Below are 23,342 nucleotides of genomic sequence, written 5' to 3' on the forward strand. Positions count from 1 at the left end.
AATCGTCCTAGACTAATGCTGGAAGGGAAAAGGCCCTGTACCAGACGGCTATAAGAGGCGCGAGCCAGCCGGCGGTGTAAGGGGCCTCCCTCTGGTTTTGAAAATGAGAAATGGAGAGCCTGTTTAGGCGCGGGTTAGCCCACGGTTTATGTGCCGTGTTCTGACCTTTTAGAAAACGTTATAAAACGTGTTGAAAATGGGTATTTGAACCCGATTGATTTGAAAAGGTCGTTTAGACCGCGTTTGTTGATTTGAAGAACTAGACTCGAATAATCATCATTATTTGATAATATTCGGTGTCGGGTTCGATTTGACAAACTCGACATGAATAGTTTTGAAAATGATCATGGACTAATTGTTTTAAGTCCATTTGAATGTAATTAGTCGATATTCATCGTCGTACCCGGGTTAAGATCCGGCATGGTATGTAGAACCAAGGATGACTTTGTGTCGGTGACTAATATGTTTGTTTGAAAATGTAAAGAAATGAAATAAAAGGCTTTAAAATACCTTCTAAATGTCATTAACCAAATATTATCACCAAAACACGGATTTAACCGTCATGGTATGAAGAACCAAGGGTGAAAAATGCTTTATGGTTAAAACATGTGAAATGAAGTAAAAAGGTTTCGAAAATACTTGAAATAGTAAAAACCGATTACAAATATGAAAAATGGATTAAGAGAAATGACGAGAACAAACACGGTTGATTTCTGGTCTGAATACCCAATTTAGGCGCGAGCCAGTTGGCGACCTAAGGGGCTTCTACCTCAGACCAAAAATTAGTTTTGGCTCGTTTATTCCATGTTTTGGTTCATGTTATGCATGTTTTAGCATGTTAGAGTATGAAACAAATGAAAACATAATAAAAGAGGATTTTTACACCCTCATACTTACATGTTTGGTTATGGCGAGTGACCGACGTAAGTGTAACAACTCGTTTGATCGGAAAAAACTCGGTTTAAAACCGTTTTGGTAAGTAAAAGAGTGTTTTTAAAATTTTAGTGATGGTGTAGTGGTCGAAGTGGTCGGTCAAGTGGTTTAATGCACGACGACGGTACCAAACAATGTGTAAGGTGTTGGAGTTAGTGTCCTCCACAATAGTGCGTTAACATAATAAATCTCATTAATAGAATATCATCAGATATTTAATTATTTGATCCTCGTCAGTTGATTAACGTAAATCGATAACGGTTGGCTGACTAGAGTTTGACGTCATTGTCGTGAGACGGCGGTGATCAACTGACCTCTTTCGGTCACACCTAAAGGAACGAACCCCAATTGATAACTAATTAATTGTATGAGATACAATTTATTTAGTCCCTTGATTTATAGACTAAGAGGTTAGTCGATTATTATTAGAGAGATTTCGAGTTACGAACTCGAGTAGCGGCAGTTATTATTTAATTATGCGATAATTAAATAATAAGTTTTGGGAAACGGGTTTTAGTTAATTAACTGTTAATTTACTAAAATTGTACTAATTGATTAATGTGATTAATGTTAGTACGTAAATAATATGTGTAGTGCTACACGTATATTTACGGAGTGAATTGGACGAATTTATTATGGAAGCATTTAAACATGATACGATGTTTAAAATGAAAATTACACGGATTTGTGCGACAAATATAAAAACAAACATGGACCCGTATATGTTCATGTGGACCGTGTAAAATAAGTGTAATGGATGATTACTCAAATAATCATTTTACCTTATTTTGTATACTAGCATAATATATATCTTATACTAGATTTTGCATGTGATGTAAGATAAAATTATAAGACAAAAAAATATGTCCACTTGAGGACTCCACCCGCCCCTTCCTTTTCCTCCTTACACACTCCATATATTTGTTCAATTGTTCACTCTACCTCTCTTACACAATTCATTTCATTTTGCATGTGAACAAACTTCTTCCATCTCTCTACAATAATTCTCTAGTATACATTATTACTAAGAAAAGTTAGTAATATTACTAGTATTATTATCAAGGGCACATATTAATAAGTTACTAGTTCATACTTGTTAATATTGTTGGGTAGTTCTTGGGTGCTACTTGGAGGAGACTTTCTAGTTGAAGGTTTTTCAAGGAGGATCATCCACATCATTTTAACTCAAGAACAAATTAGTAAGGAGAACTAATTTGTGCCCATTTTACCTTATATTCAATGTAAGGAAATTGTTTTTCCTTATACTTTCTTTTTATGTTTTCATATTAGCATGCATGTTACATAGATCACATAAACAACCATTTATGAGATAAATTTATTTTATTAGAGAGTCTAATATGGATCTATGATCTTTCAAGTGGTATCAGAGATTAGGCTTGTAATTTGCATGTTGATTTTAAGCATTTTAATGAAATATGAGATAATTAGTAAAAACTCAAAAATTGTGTTGGAAGAGGTTTTAGCACGAAATTTTTGGGACATGCATAACTACTGATCTCAAAAGGTTTGTGGAATTTTTTGGTGATTTGTGAAGTAATTTTGCTAATTTTAATGTTTTTTGGTAGAAAACCGAGTCAAAATGTCGCATTTTAGTGAAAAATTGACTAAAATTAGTTAAATGTTGATTCGGTGCATGGATGTTTTATGGTAGTTCATGCATGTTTTCTACTGATTGTATGCAAAAAGTTGAAGGTTGGTTCGGATTTTTGCATGTTTATTGATTTTTTGAGTAAAAAGTCGATAAAAGTCCAATTAATTAATCATAATTTAGAAATTTTTTATTCTGCCCATGATAAATTTATTTACATTTAAGAATATTATTTTAATGTCAAAAGTGATTTTGCATCTGTGTTTTCACTTTGTTTTGATGTTTATTGGTTTTAGTGGTTAAAAACCGATAAATATCGATCTTTTTCTTCACAAAATTTATCCGGAATTTTTGGGCAATTTTTCTGACATTTTGGTGTTCTTGGGAGTGTTCCAGAATACTACAAATTTTTGTTTCAATTTTTTGGGTAATTTTTCAATGATTTTGGATTTTTACTTAAATATTATGATTTTACCAATTAAATTAGCAAAATATCACCAAATCAAACTAATTATTTATCATAAAATTAGTGAGGACTAATTTTGAGGTTCAAAACAGTTTGGACAATTAGTTTGGACTTAAATGAGATTTAAGAGTTAATTATTGATTTTTACATGTTAAAAATCGATTAAATCCACAAAAACCGAGGTGGATACCAATGAATGATAGGTAGGGCGATTTTGGCATCATATTTACAGCATTTTAAGCATATTTATTTAAGTTGAATGAATGATTGTCATTTATTTAAAGTATTTATCTTTTGTACCTAGTATGGCCTAGTTAATTTTAATCGTTATTACCCGAAATGAATGGGAATATCGATTTGTTTGTAATTAAATACGATCTCGTATCGTCGGTTTGTAATTAATTAATAGTTTTGGTTATTTTATTAATTAATGTATAATAGGAATAGCTATGTAATTCATTTGTAATAGTTATTTTACCGGCGTTTCCAAAATACGGATTACAACGAGACGGGGTCTATTTTTGGAAGGTGTTCCAAATCCCACAAGGAAGAGCCACTTATGGAATGAAGAGGCAAGGGACCAAGGAGTTGGTTTCCGAAATGTAATAGACTAGTTTTTATTAACTAGGAGGCCATACTAGGATTTATTCATATGCTTACATGTTTGCTTGTTTTATTTTCGCGCATGCCAAAATCGCCATTCACATGCATTTTATTTTTCGCGGTTGTCAATTCACGTCATTTACATTCACCGAATTAATTCACTTATAAGGAATTTATGACTAAATTGACAAGATCTCTCACATAACTAAAATTGAGATTAGCCTTACCAATTAGTAACACCTATGAATCTCTTGTTCATTAGAGCCACGCTCGCCCAAGCGGGGTGTTCTCTTTTTACCTTGGGTAAGTAGGGTTGTAAGCGGTTATCACACGCCAAAATTGGTTGGACTCAATGGGATATAAGACGGTCTTGTGTTCCGGGGCTAGTAGATGAATTTGAGGAAATTTGTCGACCAAGAGTTCTAGAGGTAGAATTAGTCAACGTGACTTACCGAATTTACGCAATTATGGGATATTTCGCCCAAGCGATGCTCATTTTTGTTTAATATTTGGGTCTTGGAATCATTTATATAATTTAGTGGGAGGTCATTATATAAATGCTAAAACTTGCTAAACATGTTTTTACAAGTAATTTTTTAAAACAATGAATGTTAATTTTTCCTTTTTGTTGTAGCATTTTAATTCGCAATGGCAACTTCATCAACTCCATCGACTACTTCACTAGGCAAAGATTCATGGCTAAGGTCCGTAATGGACAAATATATTTTAAAAGATGACGGTAGTAACTTTCTTGAATGGGAATCCAACATCAAAAGTGCCGCATTGTCCGACAATGTGCTCACTTACTTGACCGATGCTCCTCCTATCGAGCCCGGTGCAAGAGCTTCATCGGCGGTGCGGACCGCCTATGATGACTATGTGAGGATGTTGAATGATATCAAGAATGTGTTGATATGGTCAATATCGCCAAAGCTCAAACTTTCATGCATTTCATTAAATGCTTACGAGATATTCACTCGTATGATCACTATGTTTTCACAAACACCTAAAGTCCATCAATACGATGCGGCGGCACGCTTCTTTGAAGCTAAGCTTGATAGGGGCCAAAAGGTTGGTCCCCATGTCCTTAAAATGGTCGAATATGTTGACATCCTAGAGCGTCTAGGGTGTAAGATTCCTAAAACTCTTGTGGTGGATCGAATCCTTCACTCACTCCCCACCAAGTTTGCCCACTTTAGGGTAAACTACAACATGAATGACATGGATAAGAGTTACCATGAAATTCATGCACTCCTCTCCCAAGCGGAGAGGGATATGGAGGCTAGTGGGAGTGAAAAGGGAGATGTTTTAACCATGAAGTTAAAGAACATGTCTCTTGGAGTCAAGAAAGGAAAGGGAAAAGAAAAGTCACAATTCAAGAAATCGTCAAAGAAAATTGACAAGGGAAAGGGGAAGGCCATTGAGAATGGCAATCCCAAGGCAAAAAGTGTCAAGCTCTCCGAGGCCGAATGTTTCCATTGTAATGGGAAGGGGCATTATAGGAGGAGTTGTCCCAAATACTTGGAGGATCTCAAGGAAGGGCGTGTGACGCCTATTGGTATGATTTCCTCTCTCTATGTGATAGACGTTAATTATGCTTGTACTTCCACTTGGGTACTTGATACCGGATGTGGCTCTCACCTTTGTAACCATTTGCAGAGTATAAGGGACGTGCAAGCACTAGCAAAAGGTGATGTGGATCTCCGCATGGGCAATGGAGCTAGAGTAGCCGCCGTTGCCGTAGGGACCTATGTGCTCACTTTAGCTAGTGGTTTAGAGTTGTATTTAAATAAGTGTTATTTTGTACCAACTTTAACTAAGAACATCATCTCCATTTCCGCGTTAGACGCGGAAGGCTTTTGTTTTATGATTAAGGACAAGTGTTGTACTTTTTCTTTTAATGATGTGATTTATGGCAAGGCCATTTCAATTGGAGGCATTTATGTTTTAAATGATGTTAATGACGTTTATCATATGGAAACTAAAAAGTTCAAAAAGGGTGATCGAAACGAATCCCACCTTTGGCATTGTCGTTTAGGCCACATAAACGAAAGACGCATTAAGAGACTTGCTTCATCAAAAGTGCTCAAATCATTTGGTTCGAATCTTATGGTACATGCGAGTCTTGCCTTTTAGGCAAGATGACTCGTGCACCTTTTGCGGGAAAAGGGACACGAGCTAGTGAGGTTTTGGCTCTCATACACACGGATGTGTGTGGACCATTAACCATCACCGCTAGAGGAGGTTTTCACTACTTCTTTACTTTTACTGATGACTTAAGTAGATATGGGTATGTCTACTTAATGAAGAATAAGAGTGAAGCCTTTGACAAGTTCAAAGAGTTTCAAAAAGAAGTAGAGAACCAATTGGATAAAAAGATAAAGACTCTACGGTCCGACCGTGGTGGTGAGTATCTAAATATTGAATTTGATTCACACCTAAAAGATTGTGGTATAGTATCACAATGGACTCCTCCTGGCACACCAAAACTAAATGGTGTGGCCGAAAGGAGAAACCGAACTTTACTTGATATGGTTCGGTCAATGATGAGTCTAACTGAGCTTCCTAGTTCATTTTGGGGTTTTGCACTCTTGTCTGCATTATTTTCACTAAATCGAAGCCCGACTAAAGCGGCCGATAAGACTCCATATGAGATATGGACAGGGAGAGTCCCTCATTTGTCATTCATGCGTATTTGGGGTTGTGAAGCGTACGTTAAGATCAAGTCTGACAATAAGCTTGCACCCAGGTCTGACAAATGTCTTTTTGTAGGATATCCAAGGGAAACACGTGGCTATTACTTCTACAATAAACACGAGAACAAAGTGTTTGTGGCTCGTGATGCTGTCTTCCTAGAAAAGGAATTTATTTCTAGGAGACAGAGTGGAAGAAAATTTGAACTTGAAGTAGTTCGAGAGCCACAAACCGAGAATGAGGTAGAGGAGAACGTGGAGGATAGCATTCCCTCTTCCTATGAAACGGTAATTATTCCTAGAAAGTCAAGTAGGATTTCTAATCCACCTGATCGCTACCTTGGTAACATCGAAGAGGATGGTATTTTGTTACTTCTTGAGAGTAATGAACCCACTACCTACAAATCGGCCATGTCTAGTCCCGACTCCTCGCTTTGGCTAGAAGCCATGCGGTCCGAAATGGATTCCATGTACGAGAACCAAGTATGGGACTTGGTGGATTTACCCGAGGGAGTGCGACCTCTTGATGTAAATGGATATACAAAATTAAACTCGGCGTGGATAAACATGTGGATGTTTACAAAGCTAGATTGGTGGCAAAAGGTTTCACCCAAGTTCATGGTTTACACTATGACGAAACCTCGCTCCAGTCGCTATGCTAAGGTCCATTAGGATAATCTTAGCGGTTGCCGCATTTAATGATTATGAGATTTGGCAAATGGATGTCAAAACCGCCTTCTTGAATGGGATTCTAGAAGAAGAGGTGTACATGATACAACCCGAAGGTTTTGTGGATACATCTAACCCTAAGAAGGTGTGTAAGCTCAAGAAGTCCATTTATGGTCTTAAGCAAGCATCTAGGAGTTGGAATCATCGCTTTGATCATGTCATTAAACAATACGGTTTCACTAGAAGTGTGGAAGAACCTTGTTTATACATGAAGTTTAGTGGGAGTAAGGTTGTATTCCTTGTCCTATATGTGGATGACATATTGCTCATTGGGAATGACATTCCATCGCTCACTTCCGTTAAGGAGTGGCTAGGGAAACACTTCCAAATGAAGGACTTGGGAGAGGCACAACGAATCTTAGGTATCCGGATCTATAGGGATAGGTCCAAAAGCATACTAGCATTGAGTCAAGAAGCTTATATTGACAAAGTTCTTGACCGGTTCAATATGAAAGACTCCAAGAGAGGATTTCTACCTATGGGCCAAGGGATTACTTTGAGCAAGTCACAGTCTCCCTCTACCCCTAAGGAAATTGAACACATGAAGACCGTCCCTTATGCTTCCGCTGTTGGGTCTATCATGTATGCTATGATTTGCACTCGTCCCGACGTTGCGTATGCCTTGAGCATGACAAGTCGATATCAAGCCAAGCCTGGTGAGAGTCACTGGATAGCCGTAAAGAACATCCTTAAGTACTTGAGAAGAACTAAGGATTCGTTCTTAGTGTTTGGAGGAGAAACTGAGTTGTGTGTAAGAGGTTACACAGACGCAAGTTTCCAAACCGATCGGGATGACATGAAATCCCAATCCGGCTACGTGTTTATGCTAAATGGAGGAGCTGTTTTTTTGGAAGAGCTTCAAGAAAAGTGTTACTGCGGATTCTACAACAGAGGCTGAGTACCTTGCGGCACGAGGTCGCAAGGAAGTTTGTTTGGATTAGGCAATTCATGGAGGGGCTAGGAGTAGTCCATTCTGCCAAAGATCCTATCACTCTATATTGTGATAACAGTGGAGCTATTTTTCAAGCCAAAAAGCCTAAGTCTAGTAATAAATCTAGACACATTGAAAGGAAATACCATGTAATTAGAGATTATGTGGAAAGGAAGGAAATTGACATTTGTAAGGTTGGGACGGGATGACAATATTGTCGATCCTTTAACCAAGCCTTTATCAAAGGCTAAGCATGATGGTCATGTCGTCTTTATGGGATTGAGACGAGTACCAGATTTTCTTTAGATTATGTATATGTAATAATTGGATAGTGTATCTTTTATTATATATATGATAATCACATTCGTTGTTTTCGTATTCATTCTTTTATGAATTTTTATTTAGTGTGACTAAATTTTAATACCTTGTTTATCTGAATAAATTGTGGAGACAATGTTGAACACTATTCAAGTGAATAAGATGAACATTGTATTTTGTCCCTAGTCACTTAATGAGGTGACGTCTCGGAGTGACTAGATTGTAAGTCGATTGATGGTTGTTCAACACCATAAGGTCATATGTGATGACTGGTCGATTACATAGGCAGAGTGTGTGACACTTTGCCGGACAGTGACCATTTAGAGAGTCCCTAAGTTCTATTATAGACGCCTGGTCGTGGCGGGGATCTCTAAGATGTTCTAATGAGTCGATTCTTTTGACTGGAGACTATTATCTGAGCAGGTGCAGTTTCTGAGTGACTTTGGTTTTTGTCCTAGGTCGTGCCGTGAAAGGAGGCCAAAAGGGCATTTACTAGGTCATGGTGAGCTGTATTGTGCAATAGGATAGATAGGGCATACAGGAATTGTCCACCCACGTTGGGTAACTATATCTCAAGGCCACTCGAGGAGTTAATGACTACAAATGCGTGGCCACGCTCGGAAATAATCTGTGAGAGATTTTTCCGGTCAGGTAGTCACACTCTCGATTGAGAAAACCACTCGCGATGTGTTCATGTGCAATGCGGCCTGAAAGACACCTTGCATTGAGTGGGAGATTAAAACGGACAAGAGAATTGGTAGCGCACACCTTGTGTCGGACAAGTGGGAGATTGTTGGAGTTAGTGTCCTCCACAATAGTGCGTTAACATAATAAATCTCATTAATAGAATATCATCAGATATTTAATTATTTGATCCTCGTCAGTTGATTAACGTAAATCGATAACGATTGGCTGACTAGAGTTTGACGTTATTGTCGTGAGACGGCGGTGATCAACTGACCCCTTTCGGTCACACCTAAAGGAACGAACCCCAATTGATAACTAATTAATTGTATGAGATACAATTTATTTAGTCCCTTGATTTATAGACTAAGAGGTTAGTCGATTATTATTAGAGAGATTTAGAGTTGCGAACTCGAGGAGCGGCAGTTATTATTTAATTATGCGATAATTAAATAATAAGTTTTGGGAAACGAGTTTTAGTTAATTAACTGTTAATTTACTAAAATTGTACTAATTGATTAATGTGATTAATGTTAGTACGTAAATAATATGTGTAGTGCTACACGTATATTTACGGAGTGAATTGGATTAATTTATTATGGAAGCATTTAAACATGATACGTTGTTTAAAATGAAAATTACACGGATTTGTGCGACAAATATAAAAACCAACATGGACCCGTATATGGTCATGTGGACCGTGTAAAATAAGTGTAATGGATGATTACTCAAATAATCATTTTACCTTATTTTGTATACTAGCATAATATATATCTTATACTAGATTTTGCATGTGATGTAAGATAAAATTATAAGAGAAAAAAATATGTCCACTTGAGGACTCCACCCGCCACTTCCTTTTCCTCCTTACACACTCCATATATTTGTTCAATTGTTCACTCTACCTCTCTTACACAATTCATTTCATTTTGCATGTGAACAAACTTCTTCCATCTCTCTACAATAATTCTCTAGTATACATTATTACTAAGAAAAGTTAGTAATATTACTAGTATTATTATCAAGGGCACATATTAATAAGTTACTAGTTCATACTTGTTAATATTGTTGGGTAGTTCTTGGGTGCTACTTGGAGGAGACTTTCTAGTTGAAGGTTTTTCAAGGAGGATCATCCACATCATTTTAGCTCAAGAACAAATTAGTAAGGAGAACTAATTTGTGCCCATTTTACCTTATATTCAATGTAAGGAAATTGTTTTTCCTTATACTTTCTTTTTATGCTTTCATATTAGCATGCATGTTATATAGATCACATAAACAACCATTTTATGAGATAAATTTATTTTATTAGAGAGTCTAATATGGATCTATGATCTTTCATAAGGCTCGTGTTTACGATCGGTAGGTCGTAAATACGCGTCGGATTGTGACTTTAGAAGTCGAGTCGAGAATTTTAAGGGAGAAAAGAGGGGGCGGACACTCGCGTAACTCTCAAATGGGTGGCATTTGAGGGGTATTTATAGGAGAATGAGTGGTTGTGTGAGTTTTGAGCGACGTGGCCACCTGGGCTGCTCAAAGAGGCGCGAGCCACGTCGCGGGTCTTCGAGGTGTGTTGTCGCTTTCACAACAAACGCAATCATGATTTGTTCTATCCTAGGTTTTGTAGTCACATGTTTGGTACTTGACCATTCATGAATCCGGGAAAACTTAAGGTAGAAGGTTTGAAATGTTTGTTTTTTGTGGTTGACTCGGTTTGACTCGTTGTTGAAGTCGGGATTTGAATTTTCGAGTCGGTTTTTGGTCCGTTGTCGGTTTTGACTCTAGTTAGTGTTATTGCGACCCCGTCGCCGTGCATTAAACACTCCAGGTATTTTTGAAATGTTTTGAGATGTTTTATTTTCGAAATCGTTTTAAGTTTTCCGACGTAAAGTTGTACACAAACTGTCGATCAAACGCCGCGATTCCAAAACATGTTGTAGTCCGATAATCATCGGGTGTTTGTTGGAGTCTCAACAAATACCGGGTATCTACACTATTCAACTCTATGCATGGTCTAATGAGGCTCGAGTTGGTTTATGTCTTACAAGCCTCATTGAAAAGGTAAGAGATGGGTAAAAAAATGCAAGGATTCATAGGCTCGCATTTCATCAAACATAACATGTGCATAGGTTGAAATCACAAGCAAGCAATTTAATTATGAAAACATATTAGATTAAGCATAGATCAATCCCCATATTTATTTCCCCTAATTCCCCATTAACCCTAGCTAAAGGACTACTCACTCATGATCAAGTTTAACATGCTAATAAGGTTGTCAATCCTACTAACAAAGCAAAACATGATGAATAAATGATGTGATTAACAAAGGTAAAAAGAGATTATACCTATTGAGATGATCCAAATAATAAAGCAAAGAATAATAGAAGTAATTTTGATGATTGATGGAAAGTTGTCAATGCTCCAATAAACCCCAATAATCTTCTAATTACCCAACTAAACTAAGAACAATTGAGAAATTAAGGAAAGATTAAGATGTGATTAATATTAAGAAGTGTATTAAAACTAAATTAAGACTAAATTAAGAGAGGAATAAGATGATATTAAGAGTTGATTAAGGGTTCATTATAATCTAGGTAGTACAATGGGTTTTTTATACTAAAATTAAGTACAAGGATTTGAAAGGATACTATACCCTCTAATTAAACTCATTTAATTTTAGATCTAAATAACCCTTTTAATTAGATGTTGATCTTATGCATGCATAACAAATTATTAATAGAAAGGTAAAGAAAATGTTCCTTATAATATTCAAAACAGTTTTAAGGGCACAAGTAAGAACACCTTTCTTACTTGTTCTTGAGCTCAAAATAAATGGATGATCCTCCTTGTCCCAATATTGTGAGAACCTCTTCTAAATTGCACCAAGACTAACCCAAAATCTCTATTAATATTATCTAGATATTAAGTAGAAATATTCCCTAATTTTTACTCTAATATTACATACATTACTACACTAGTAATATGTAGATGAATATGAGTATATGGAGAGTTGGTGTATTTTAGAGGTTTTTTCATGTAGAGAATAATCATCCAAAAAGGAGTAGTCCAAACACAAGCACAATGAAGCTCCTATAAGAGCATCTTCATGGCACACCCACCACATAAGTGGAGTATTTTTGTCTATTAAATTATTCACATGCAAATGAGTAGAGTGTAGTAGTGAATGAAATGATTATGGTGACAAACTAAGATGTCATCACATGACAATATCACATGATCTTGTCTAAATATTTGGACAAACCAAAAGAGTATAATATACTCCATATGGTCGGCCATCATGTGCCACTATAGTCCATTTTTATTTTTCACATTTGTCCTACAAATGATTATAAGTCATGTGATCAACTATCTTACATAATTAATTATTAATATAATCATTTAACAATTAAATATTATAATTAATCTTATAATATACTCCCAACACTTAAGTATTATACTACCATTATATCAATATATAACGGGTCCCATAATTACTAGTTAGTTAAATTTACAACTCCTTGTAAATATGAATAACTTAATACCTCTACCTCAAAATATTTATAAAACCTCAACTAATTTAGTAACTCAACATTTAATTACTAAATTAAATCTTATTTAATCATATTATAATAAAATATACAATTCAACTCTCTAAAGAGGGATTAATTAATCTGTTTCAAATACAATTAATTAATTATCTATTTGGGTTTCATCCTTTAAGTGTGACCTTAAGGGATCAACTGACCACCACCGTCAAACAACCGTAATGTCAAACTCTAGTCAGCTAAACCTTACTGATTAATGTTTATCAGTTGATTTATTTAAATGAATCAACCCTTTACGTATAATTTTTATGAGTTTCAATAATGTTATCGCACTATTGTTGAGGACACATACTCCAACAATCTCCCACTTGTCTGAAACAAGTGTGCGTCACCAATTCTCTTGTCTTATTACTATCTCCCACTCAATGCAAGGTGTCTTGCAGGTCTTATTTGCATTTGATCATATCTAGAGTGGTTTTCTCGATCTGGAGAGTAACTGTTTGACCCGAATTATCTACCGTAGATACTTTTCGAGCGTGGCCACGCATTTCCAGTTCACTACTCCTCGAGTGGCCTTGAGATTTCAAATAACCCTGACAAGGGGATGGACAATTCCTATCGAACTATTCCCTTTGTTTAGCCACAGCTCATCATGACCCAAGAGATGCCCATTTGACCTCATTTACGAAAGTCGTAGAGCATAAATCAAAGTCACTCCGAAACTGTGCCAACTTGGGCGAACAGTCTTTAGTCAGAGAATTGACTCAAAAGAATACTATAGTAGCTCTTGCCACGACCAGGCTATATATGAATTACCAGAACTCTATAAGCGGTCATTGCCCGACAGAGTGTCCTATACAGTCTGCCTATATGATCGACTAGTCATCTTTTATGATTCTATGGCACTTGAATTTGCCATCAATCGCATCACACTTTAGTCACTTCGAGACGTCACCTCATATAAGTGACTAGGGGCTAATACTATGTTAATCCAGTTCACTTTAATAGGATTCAATATTGTCTCGACAACCTATTTGGAAAACATAGTATTTTAAGAAAAGAGTTTTGAAGAAAACTCAAACGATGAATGTATTATCACATATGTAAATTGATACTATATCAATTACTACATAATCTATAATCCATACTTAATATTGTATACATCCATACATCTCAACTCAATTGAAATGGCATGACTTATCATGCTAAGCCTTTGAGAAGGCTTTGGTTAGTAAGTCTTAGCAACACATTGCACTTTACCTAACCTTACTATGTACTTTTTCCCTTTGTTATGTATAATCTTAATTATAAAACTTTTGAGTACGTGTCTAAATCCAATCTAGACATAGGCTTTTGAGCCTTGAATAGCTCCCACTGATCTCACAGTGAGTAAGGATAGGACCTTCGGTTATTGGAACGAACTACCATAGTTACTCCAATTCATAAAACCGAATCCTTATATCATCCCTTCCTTCTTGCATATCTCATTACTGCAAGTGTACTTAATTTACGTTGTGTATATCTCATTTGTTCAACTCCCTAGGATGTTAATGGCAGATATCCTCCTTAAATAATATAGCCAAGATGGTTCTCTAACCATCCTTATGTGTTTAGAATATGGTATTTGTTTAACTCCTTGCATATAAATCCAATGATTATTTCTACACACTTATCCTCTCTAATCTATCACTATAGATTCGGATACTAAAAATGTCTTGCATCTCTTCGTAGTCTCCCAATCACTTCTTCACTGAAGAGAGTATTGGCCCATCATTCTCAATGAATAATATGTTATCTACATATAAGACATAGAAGACATATCATTAGTGCTTCTTGAGTACTAATGGATAAACTATATGGCTATATAGTGACTTTCACTTAAATTCGATTTATAGCCTTTTGCCATACTCTGAGTATACGAATTATAAGAATGTCGATACATCTTAGCTTAATGAATTAATCCTGCAGCGGAAGCAATTGGATTAAATTTCTACATGTTCACTACCTTTGAACTTCTCTAGACTCTTATCATTATAAGAATATTCATTTAACGCTAATATCCTCTTAGAACTATCTTTATAGGTCTGGATACCTTAGAGATGTATTATTCCTCTCCTAAGTCTTTCATCATTCGTAATGATCAATATGTCCCTTACATATAAGACTATTAACACCACATTACTCCAACTAAACTCCATGTATAAACAGAACTACTCGACAATTCGAGACATGTTTATCACATGATCAAAACATAAAATTCAACTCCATAACTTCTACTTAAGATTTCTTCTTAAGTTTGTATTCTACCTTAGGATAGTCGCGATTTAAAAAACTCATGCAAGATGATTTTAAAATCCAACTATATCAAATCACATCCAAATACAATGAAGCGTTGTTGTTGCATGCAAAACCCTTTCCCACCAACCAACCAAGCTAAATAAACATTTTCATGTTTATGCTTGCATCAGACTTTTGCTGAGTTGAAACTAGATAAAGCATCTTAATAAGTTACAGGTTTGTTATTTTCAAAATAACATGATTCCTGTCGACTTAAATTTCGAAAATATTTACTGATTTTTTACCAAGAAGAAACATCTTCCCACGTCTTATTCTCAGTTTGTGGCTCTTGAACATTTTCTCCCACTCTGTCTATAAGAAATAATCCTCTTTTCTTTGATAGACAGCATCACGAGCCACAAACCCTTTGTTCTCGTGATCATGTAGGAAGAGAGAGCACATGTTTATTATCGAAACAAGTTACTGTGGGTCAATATCCGTATACTACCCTTTAATTGTAGGATTATAACGCAAAATATATATGTAGTTTATAGTCATAAAACGAAAAACATGATGAAAACGATAAAGATGTAGAAATAACCTTCGGTCCTAGTGCAAAAGGCAATGAGAGATCAAGTTAGATCTCCTCCTAATCGTTGCACCCAAGATGTCCGAGTAATGCCCTTGTGCTAGAGATAATCCCCTAATTGCCTTGCAATATCGAGGGGATTGTTTTGTGAGTTTGTGTAGGATGAGAGATCCGGAATTTTGGGAGGCACAATTCCCAAAACCCTAATTGTTTTTGTCAAATGAAATTAGGTTAGACAAAGAGGAGAGAACTCCCCTTTTGTCTTGTGTGTCTCGGCCAAACCGAGTGAGAGGAGCCCATTTGGGCTTTTCATTTTCTCTTCACTTAAACTTGCGGTCCGGTCCATAGCTTACTAAATGTATACGACGCGGTTTCATTATAAACTGTTATCGGTTATCGGAAATTAAGGCATCAACTAATAATACGGGTTAGTTGAATTATTAATACATGTCCGACAAAACAGTATTGTATAATTATATTCAATATACATTTAATTTAAATATAAAACGCTTACATTTAAATTTACGAATTAACTGGTTAATTCGCCTTTAGCTCATGATATTTAATCCGTATTAAATATAATATCTCACCATCACATTTTGACTAATTATTAGTCAAATAACTCAGACTAACTGGTTAGTCAAATTTGGCATCTACATGACTGTATTTTCATACCGTCACGTCACTCAAGACGTATCCTATAGGTGTGACTTTTAGGGACCAATTGATCACCGCCATCTGTATGACAATAACGTCAAACTTATCTAGCAAGCCAACCGTTATTGATAAACGTGGATCAACTGATTATGATACAAAGTATACCCATTGGTCCTTTTAGAGGTTTATAAGTCCTTGCACTAACTGTTAAGGACACCAACCCCAACAAGCTCCCACTTGTCCGTACAAGTGTATGTGCAATGACGTTATCCGCACTAACTGGAGGACACTACCTCCAACAAACTCCCACTTGTCCGAACAAGTGTATGTGCGATAACCGATTCTCATATTCATTTAAAATTTCTCCCACTCAATGTAAAACAATTTGCAGATCTGGATCCGCAAAGGTCGTATTTTACAATCGATCTGTATCTAGAGTGGTTTCCCCGACTAGAGAGTAACTTAACTGATAAAACGAATCCGTATCCGAGCATGGCCATGCATTTCGATTCTGACTCCTCGAGTGGCCCCGAGAAATATCGAGTACCGATAAAGGCTGAATATTTCCTTCAACTCGAACTCCTTCCGATCTAAGCACAGCATGAAATGACCCAGAAACAATCTACTTGGCCCCCTGTTACGGATGACCGTGAGAAAGAAACCAAAGTCACCCAAAATCTGCCTTAGTCTCTAGAGACAGTCGATAGTCAAAAGAATCGACTCTTAGGATCACCATGGAGGTCCTATCCACGACCGGCACCGAATGTTATAAAACATTTAGGACTCCACGTCGATGTCACAATTGTGTCCTACGAAATATCCGTATAAAACGCCTCGTGATTGGTCGTCAACCTGTTGACTTATGGCTAGTTGAACCCACCATCAACCAACGTCACAAAATAATTGCCGAGTTATCAGCTCATGTGGGCAATTAAGGACTAAAAAAATATAATGTTTTTGCAGTTCACTTTGTGGTGTTCAAAATTTGTCGTACAAATCCACATGAAAAACAAAATATATATATAAAATATCAAAACGATGATGTTGTATAGAGTACAAAAACGAATGAATCTAATCCATAAAAGAGTACTACAACTTAGGAACACGTTTAATTCCCATGGAATTAACGTGCCCTTCATGCTTATCTTGTCGTAATGCTTTAGTGAGAGGATGCGCTATGTTGTCATCCGTAGCAATCTTTTCTATCACTCATGTCTTTTGCTCCACGTAATCCCGGATTAGATGAGCTTTCCGTTTTACATGTCTAGACTTGTTGCTAGACTTTGGCTCCTTAGCTTGGAAGATGGCACCACTATTGTCGCAATAGATGGTGATCGGGTCATTCGAACTAGGCACTACGGATAGCCCATGTAAGAATTGACGCATCCATATCGCTTCCTTTGTAGCTTCAGACGCGGCATAGTACTCGGACTCGGTCGTAGAATCTCTTTGTAATGATTTGTTTCGAACTCTTCCGGTGACAAAGCAGCGCCATTAAGAGTAAAAACGAATCCTGACTGAGATTTCGAGTCATCACGATCCGTTTGGAAGCTAGCATCTGCGTAACCGGTTGCGCATAGCTTTTGTTCGCCTCCATAAGTCAAAGCCCAATCTTTAGTCCTCCGTAGGTACTTAAGAATGTTCTTGACAGCCAACCAATGTGATTCACCTGGATCTTTGTTGGAATCGACTTGTCATACTCAATGCATATGCCACGTCGGGACGTGTGCATATCATGGCATACATGATAGATCCTATTGCCGAGGCATAAGGTATCCGTGCCATGCGCTCTTTCTCTTCCGGTGTCTCTGGTGCCCGAGACTTGCTCAAATTCACCCCCGGAGACATAGGAAGGAACCCCTTCTTGGAGTTAGTCATGCTTAATCTCTCTAGGACTTTGTCTATGTAAGACTCGATCGAGAGATAGCATCCGTCGTGATCTATCTCGATAGATACGGATGCCTAGAATTCTTTGTGCCTCTCCCAGATCTTTCATCTGGAAATGGTTTTTCAACCATACTTTCACCGAAGTTAAGAGAGGTATGTCGTTCCCAATCAGGAGTATGTCGTCAACATACAATATTAGGAAGACAATCTTGCTCCCACTCGACTTGATATATAAACATGGTTCCTCGACTGATCGAGTGAATCCATTTTCTTTTATCACTTGGTCGAAGCGATGATTCCAACTCCTTGATGCTTGCTTAAGTCCATAAATGGAACGCTTAAGCTTGCACACTTTCTTAGGATGTGCTGGATCGATAAAACCTTCAGGTTGTACCATGTACAACTCTTCCTCCAAAAAGCCGTTTAAGAAGGCGGTTTTTACGTCCATTTGCCAAATTTCATAGTCATGAAACGCGGCAATCGCTAAGATAATCCGGATGGAACGCAACATGACTACGGGTGCAAAAATCTCATCGTAGTGCAAACCTGGCACTTGGGTGAAACCTTTAGCAACTAGTCGTGCTTTGTAGATATCTTGTTGACCTTCCACAGAATGCTTTATCTTGTAAAGCCATTTGCATTGAAGGGGACGAACCTTAGCAGGTAAGTCAACAAGATCCCATACGTTGTTCTCATACATAGAGTCCATCTCGGATTGCATGGCCTCAAGCCATAGCTTTGAGTCAGAACTAGTCATGGCACCTTTATAGGTTGCGGGTTCACTACTCGTCAAGAGTAGAACATCATCTATATCATGTTCCTCGACCATACCAATGTATCTGTCTGGAGGAATAGAGACTCTTCCCGACCTTCTAGGTTCCTCGGGATATTTACGCAGCCGGGATTGAAGGAATAGGTTCCTCCAATAGTTGCTCGGTGTTTGGTTCTGGAATCTCCGACAGGTCGAAGGTTCTATCACTCTTTGCATTCTCGAGAAATTCCTTCTCTAAGAATGTCGCACTAGCCGCAACAAAAACACGTTGTTCGGTTGGCGAATAGAAGTAATGACCACGTGATCCTTTAGGATAACCTATAAAGTATGTCTTGACCGATCGCGGGCCGAGCTTATCCTCGTGTCTCCACTTGACATAAGCCTCGCAGCCCCAAACCCGTATAAAGGACAAGTTAGGGACCGTTCCCTTCCATAGTTCATATGGAGTCTTGTCAACAGCTTTAGACGGACTTCGGTTAAGTATTAGAGCGGCTGACAAAAGAGCATAACCCCATAATGAATCAGGTAAAACCGTGTGACTCATCATGGATCGAACCATATCAAGTAGTGTTCGATTTCTCCGTTCGGACACACCATTCAGCTGAGGTGTTCCAGGTGGAGTTAACTGTAGGGCGATCCCACAGTCTTTAAGGTGTTGATCAAACTCGTGAGAAAGATACTCGCCACCACGATCTGAACGTAGTGTTTTTATCTTTCTACCAAGTAGGTTCTGTACCCTATTTTGGTATTCTTTGAATTTCTCAAAAGATTCACTTTTGTGCTTCATTAAATAGACATAGCCATATCTACTTAAATCATCCGTGAAAGTGATGAAATACCTATAGCCTTCTCGTGCGGTGATTGACATAGGACCACATACATCCGTGTGTATGAGCCCTAATAGGTCAGCAGCGCGCATTCCAACACCTTTGAAGGAAATACGAGTCATCTTACCGATGAGACATGATTCACACGTGCCAAATGATTGAAAACCAAAGGCCGAGATAGCTCCATGTTTGATGAGCTGTTTTACGCGTTTCTCATTAATGTGTCCCATACGGCAGTGCCATAGATATGTTTGATCTTTGTCACCAACCTTTAACTTTTTATTCATTACGTGTAATATTTCCGTGGTCTGATCTAAAACATAAATTCCGTTCATGGAGACTGCCTTGCCATAAATCATATCGTGTAAAGAGAAAATGCAAGCATTATTTTCTATTACAAATGAAAAACCAAGTTTGTCAAGTGCAGAAACTGAAATAATGTTCTTCGAAAGACTAGGAACATAATAGCAATCATATAATGATAACTCAAATCCGCTAGGAAGCTGGATCACATATGTCCCCTTTGAGATGGCAGCCACTCTTGCTCCATTCCCAACACGCAGGTCCACCTCACCCTTTACGAGGGGTTCGATGTTTCGGAGCCCCTGCACATGATTACACAGATGAGAACCACAACCAGTATCAAGTACCCAAGTTCCGTAACTTGCGTGGTTAATCTCAATCATATGAATAAAAGTAGTAGAGGAAGAAGACATACCAACAGGTTTAACACGACCTGCCTTTAAGTCCTCATGGTATAATGGACATGTACGCCTCCAATGCCAGTCTTGTGGCGGTGGTGACACTCCATGTTACCATCCTTGCTCTTTGTCGCGCCTGATGAGTTGCTCGACTCACCAGGACCACTCTTACCTGAACCCGACTTCTTGAACTTCGGTTTACCTCGCTAGGTTTGCTCGAGCTTTGCCCTTACCTTTCCCTTTGTTGGACACAACGAGAACATCCTGTTTCAAGCTCCCACTGAACTTCATGTCCTTCTCGGCCCATACGAGAAGGGAGTGCGATTCATGGGGAGTCTTCTTCAAATCATTCATATAGTAATTCGCTCTGAATTGCGAAAAACCATCGTGGAGTGAATGAAGCATGCGGTCGATAACAATGTTCTCGCTGATGTTACAATTAAAGGTCTCCGGCTTCTCGACATTCTCAATCATGCCGAGAATGTGTGGGCTAACCGGTTGGCCCTTCCGGAGTCTCGCATCAAAGAAGCGAGTGGTATGCTCATAGGTCACGATTCTCGGTGCTTTCGAGAATTCCTTGGTGAGCGTGGTGAAAATCTTGTTCGCACCATGGGCTATGAAGCGTTTCAGCAAATTGGGTTCCATTGCAAAAATGAGTACGTTTTTAATCGCACCCGCTTCCATACATAAATCATTAAACTTGGTGATTTCAGCAGCTCTAGCCGTGGGACCGGGTTTGCCGAGGGGCTCTAATAAATATTTGAGCTTCCCATCGCAGCGGCAGCATTCCGTAATGCCGCCTCCCAGTCCGCGAAGTTTGATCCATCATTCTTGTCGAGTGGTGATTCATCCGATTCATGAAGATCGAAGCCAGGACTCACGGTCCAATGTGGCACTTGGCATTGGGTTATCGTAGAACCAACCATTTGTTATTTGCGGTTAAAAAACGTGATCTACACCGAAAAAGGAAGAAAAACAAAAACGAAATAAGCAACTCATCGAGGTGATTTAAGTCTATTTTAAAATTCATTTTAAACATGTAGACTCTCCCACTTGCATAATTGATCTCCCTCAAGAATGATACAAGTGATCCCAAGACTCAATTTCTGTAAACTGATAAGCCAACTGTTTAGCTAATTCTTCCGTAAGAACTCTTGGTCGATAGATTTCTGTAAATCCTATCTATAGTCCACCATAATCACAGGATCGTACGAGTGATCATAGGGTTGAGATAAAATAGGTCAATCGGTTCCAATTTACCCGACGTAGAAGGGGTCATAGTATGCCTACCGACGAAGAAGGGAGTCATTGGAGTTTGACCTATAAAGACTGTTCTCAATTTTGGTTTATACGAGGAAGATCCCATCAGCTTAATTATAATTCATTTTAAGTGAACGAATAACTAGCGTCTGCGTGAATGAATCAATTTAGGTGATGGCTTAGCATGATCGTGTGACATATGAATGTCAATGAAAACTAACTCGTGACCTCTATATGTGTCAGTTTTCATGCAATAATTAGATGGTTTGGTTTTTAGGCGGAATATGATGCATACTATCGTTACATGAAAATAAATAAATGAATGCGATACGTAAATAAAAATCCTAGTGTGGCCTATCCTAGTAAAAAGAACAAAATACAATTTTGGAATCCACCGTTGGACCCGAAAAGCTTGTCTTGATGTTCCATCTTTGTCCAAGTAGCGGGAGTGAGCATCCGGTCTCCATCTTTAGTCTTCTCAAGAATTACAATTTAAAATTTACAAATATAAACCTATTTACATTCTAAATAAAAACTGTAATTAAAAGAAATAAAATGGAGATACGAGATCTCAAAATACAACCAAGACCGTGTTCCATCATTACGGTAACACGTTCTACTAAGGCCACACTAAGTTACAACCGTTTGCAAAATAATTAAATACGTAATAAAAGGCATTCAAAACATTCAAAATATAAACAAGAACGATAAAATAAAATGCATCAACTAAAAAATTAAATTTATTCGTGACATAATTCCGTAATTATGTTAAATTTTTATCCAAACCACCAAAGATAATTAAAATTACATGACAAAACCGCTTTAGTCAAGTTAATTTTAATCCGAGATAATCCGTTACAATAAATCATGTTAAAGTAACTTTATTTTACGTGGGTGAACCGTTTCACTAATCAAGCGAGAGCATAAAAAAACGTTTTATGCATTAAAAAGGCCGAAAAAAAAAAAACAAAAGAAATTTTTTTTTTTTTTTTCTTCTCTGTACTGTACGTGAACAGTACCAGGGGCCTAAAAAATTTTTTTTTTTTTTTTTTTTTTTTTTTTTTTTATATTGGCAGAAATGCCGAGAGCCTTTAAGGCAAAAAAAAACTTTTACACGGCTCAAATCGTGAGCAACTAAAGATCAAAACAAAATGGTTTGATTAAAACACAATTGCAATTTACTCTAATCCGGATTAAAATAAAAAAAACAATTGACATGTTCTTCACATTTTGTTGTAATTATCGATTAAAACAACAAATCGCTAAGAACAACACGAAAACAAGAGATCGAACGATCTAACAAAATTGTGGCACGCAAACCAATGCAATAAAAAACAGAAAACAGGCCGTGAACAGTGAAGGCCACACGGTTTTCTTAAAAAAAAACAGATTTGCCGAAATAAAAATTGCCACACGAAATTTTATGCAATTATTTTGACCGATCTTTAACATATAGCGATGAATATCGATTACATAGACAATATGCAAAGATCAAAAAAATAAACAAACATCACCGTGTAAACTAGACACGGATCCCAAGGCACAAAACAACAACAAAACGCAGCAATAAAAAAATATTGCCGAGAGGAAAAAAAATTTGAGCCGTGACAAATTTTTGCCCAAAATTCATCGATTTCAAAATCGTTTAATGAAAAACACATATAAAAAATTGCGTGGCCTCGCTCTGATACCACTTGTGGGTCAATATCCGTATACTACCCTTTAATTGTAGGATTATAACGCAAAATATATATGTAGTTTATAGTCATAAAACGAAAAACATGATGAAAACGATAAAGATGTAGAAATAACCTTCGGTCCTAGTGCAAAAGGCAATGAGAGATCAAGTTAGATCTCCTCC

General features: G+C 37.3%; 1 protein-coding gene across 1 annotated transcript; it reads left to right on the forward strand.

The window, feature by feature from the left end:
* Window positions 1-1,902: 1,902 nt before the first annotated feature.
* Window positions 1,903-14,081, forward strand: LOC141637321 (uncharacterized). Its single transcript, XM_074446878.1, has 3 exons — window positions 1,903-2,174; window positions 4,246-5,225; window positions 14,055-14,081. The coding sequence occupies exons 2-3, from the start codon at window positions 4,260-4,262 to the stop codon at window positions 14,079-14,081; spliced, it is 993 nt and encodes a 330-aa protein (XP_074302979.1). The 5' UTR covers window positions 1,903-2,174; window positions 4,246-4,259.
* Window positions 14,082-23,342: the final 9,261 nt, after the last annotated feature.

The sequence above is a fragment of the Silene latifolia genome, unplaced genomic scaffold (assembly GCF_048544455.1).
Source record: "Silene latifolia isolate original U9 population unplaced genomic scaffold, ASM4854445v1 chrun_scaffold_16, whole genome shotgun sequence".
In the NCBI taxonomy this organism is placed as follows: domain Eukaryota; kingdom Viridiplantae; phylum Streptophyta; class Magnoliopsida; order Caryophyllales; family Caryophyllaceae; genus Silene; species Silene latifolia.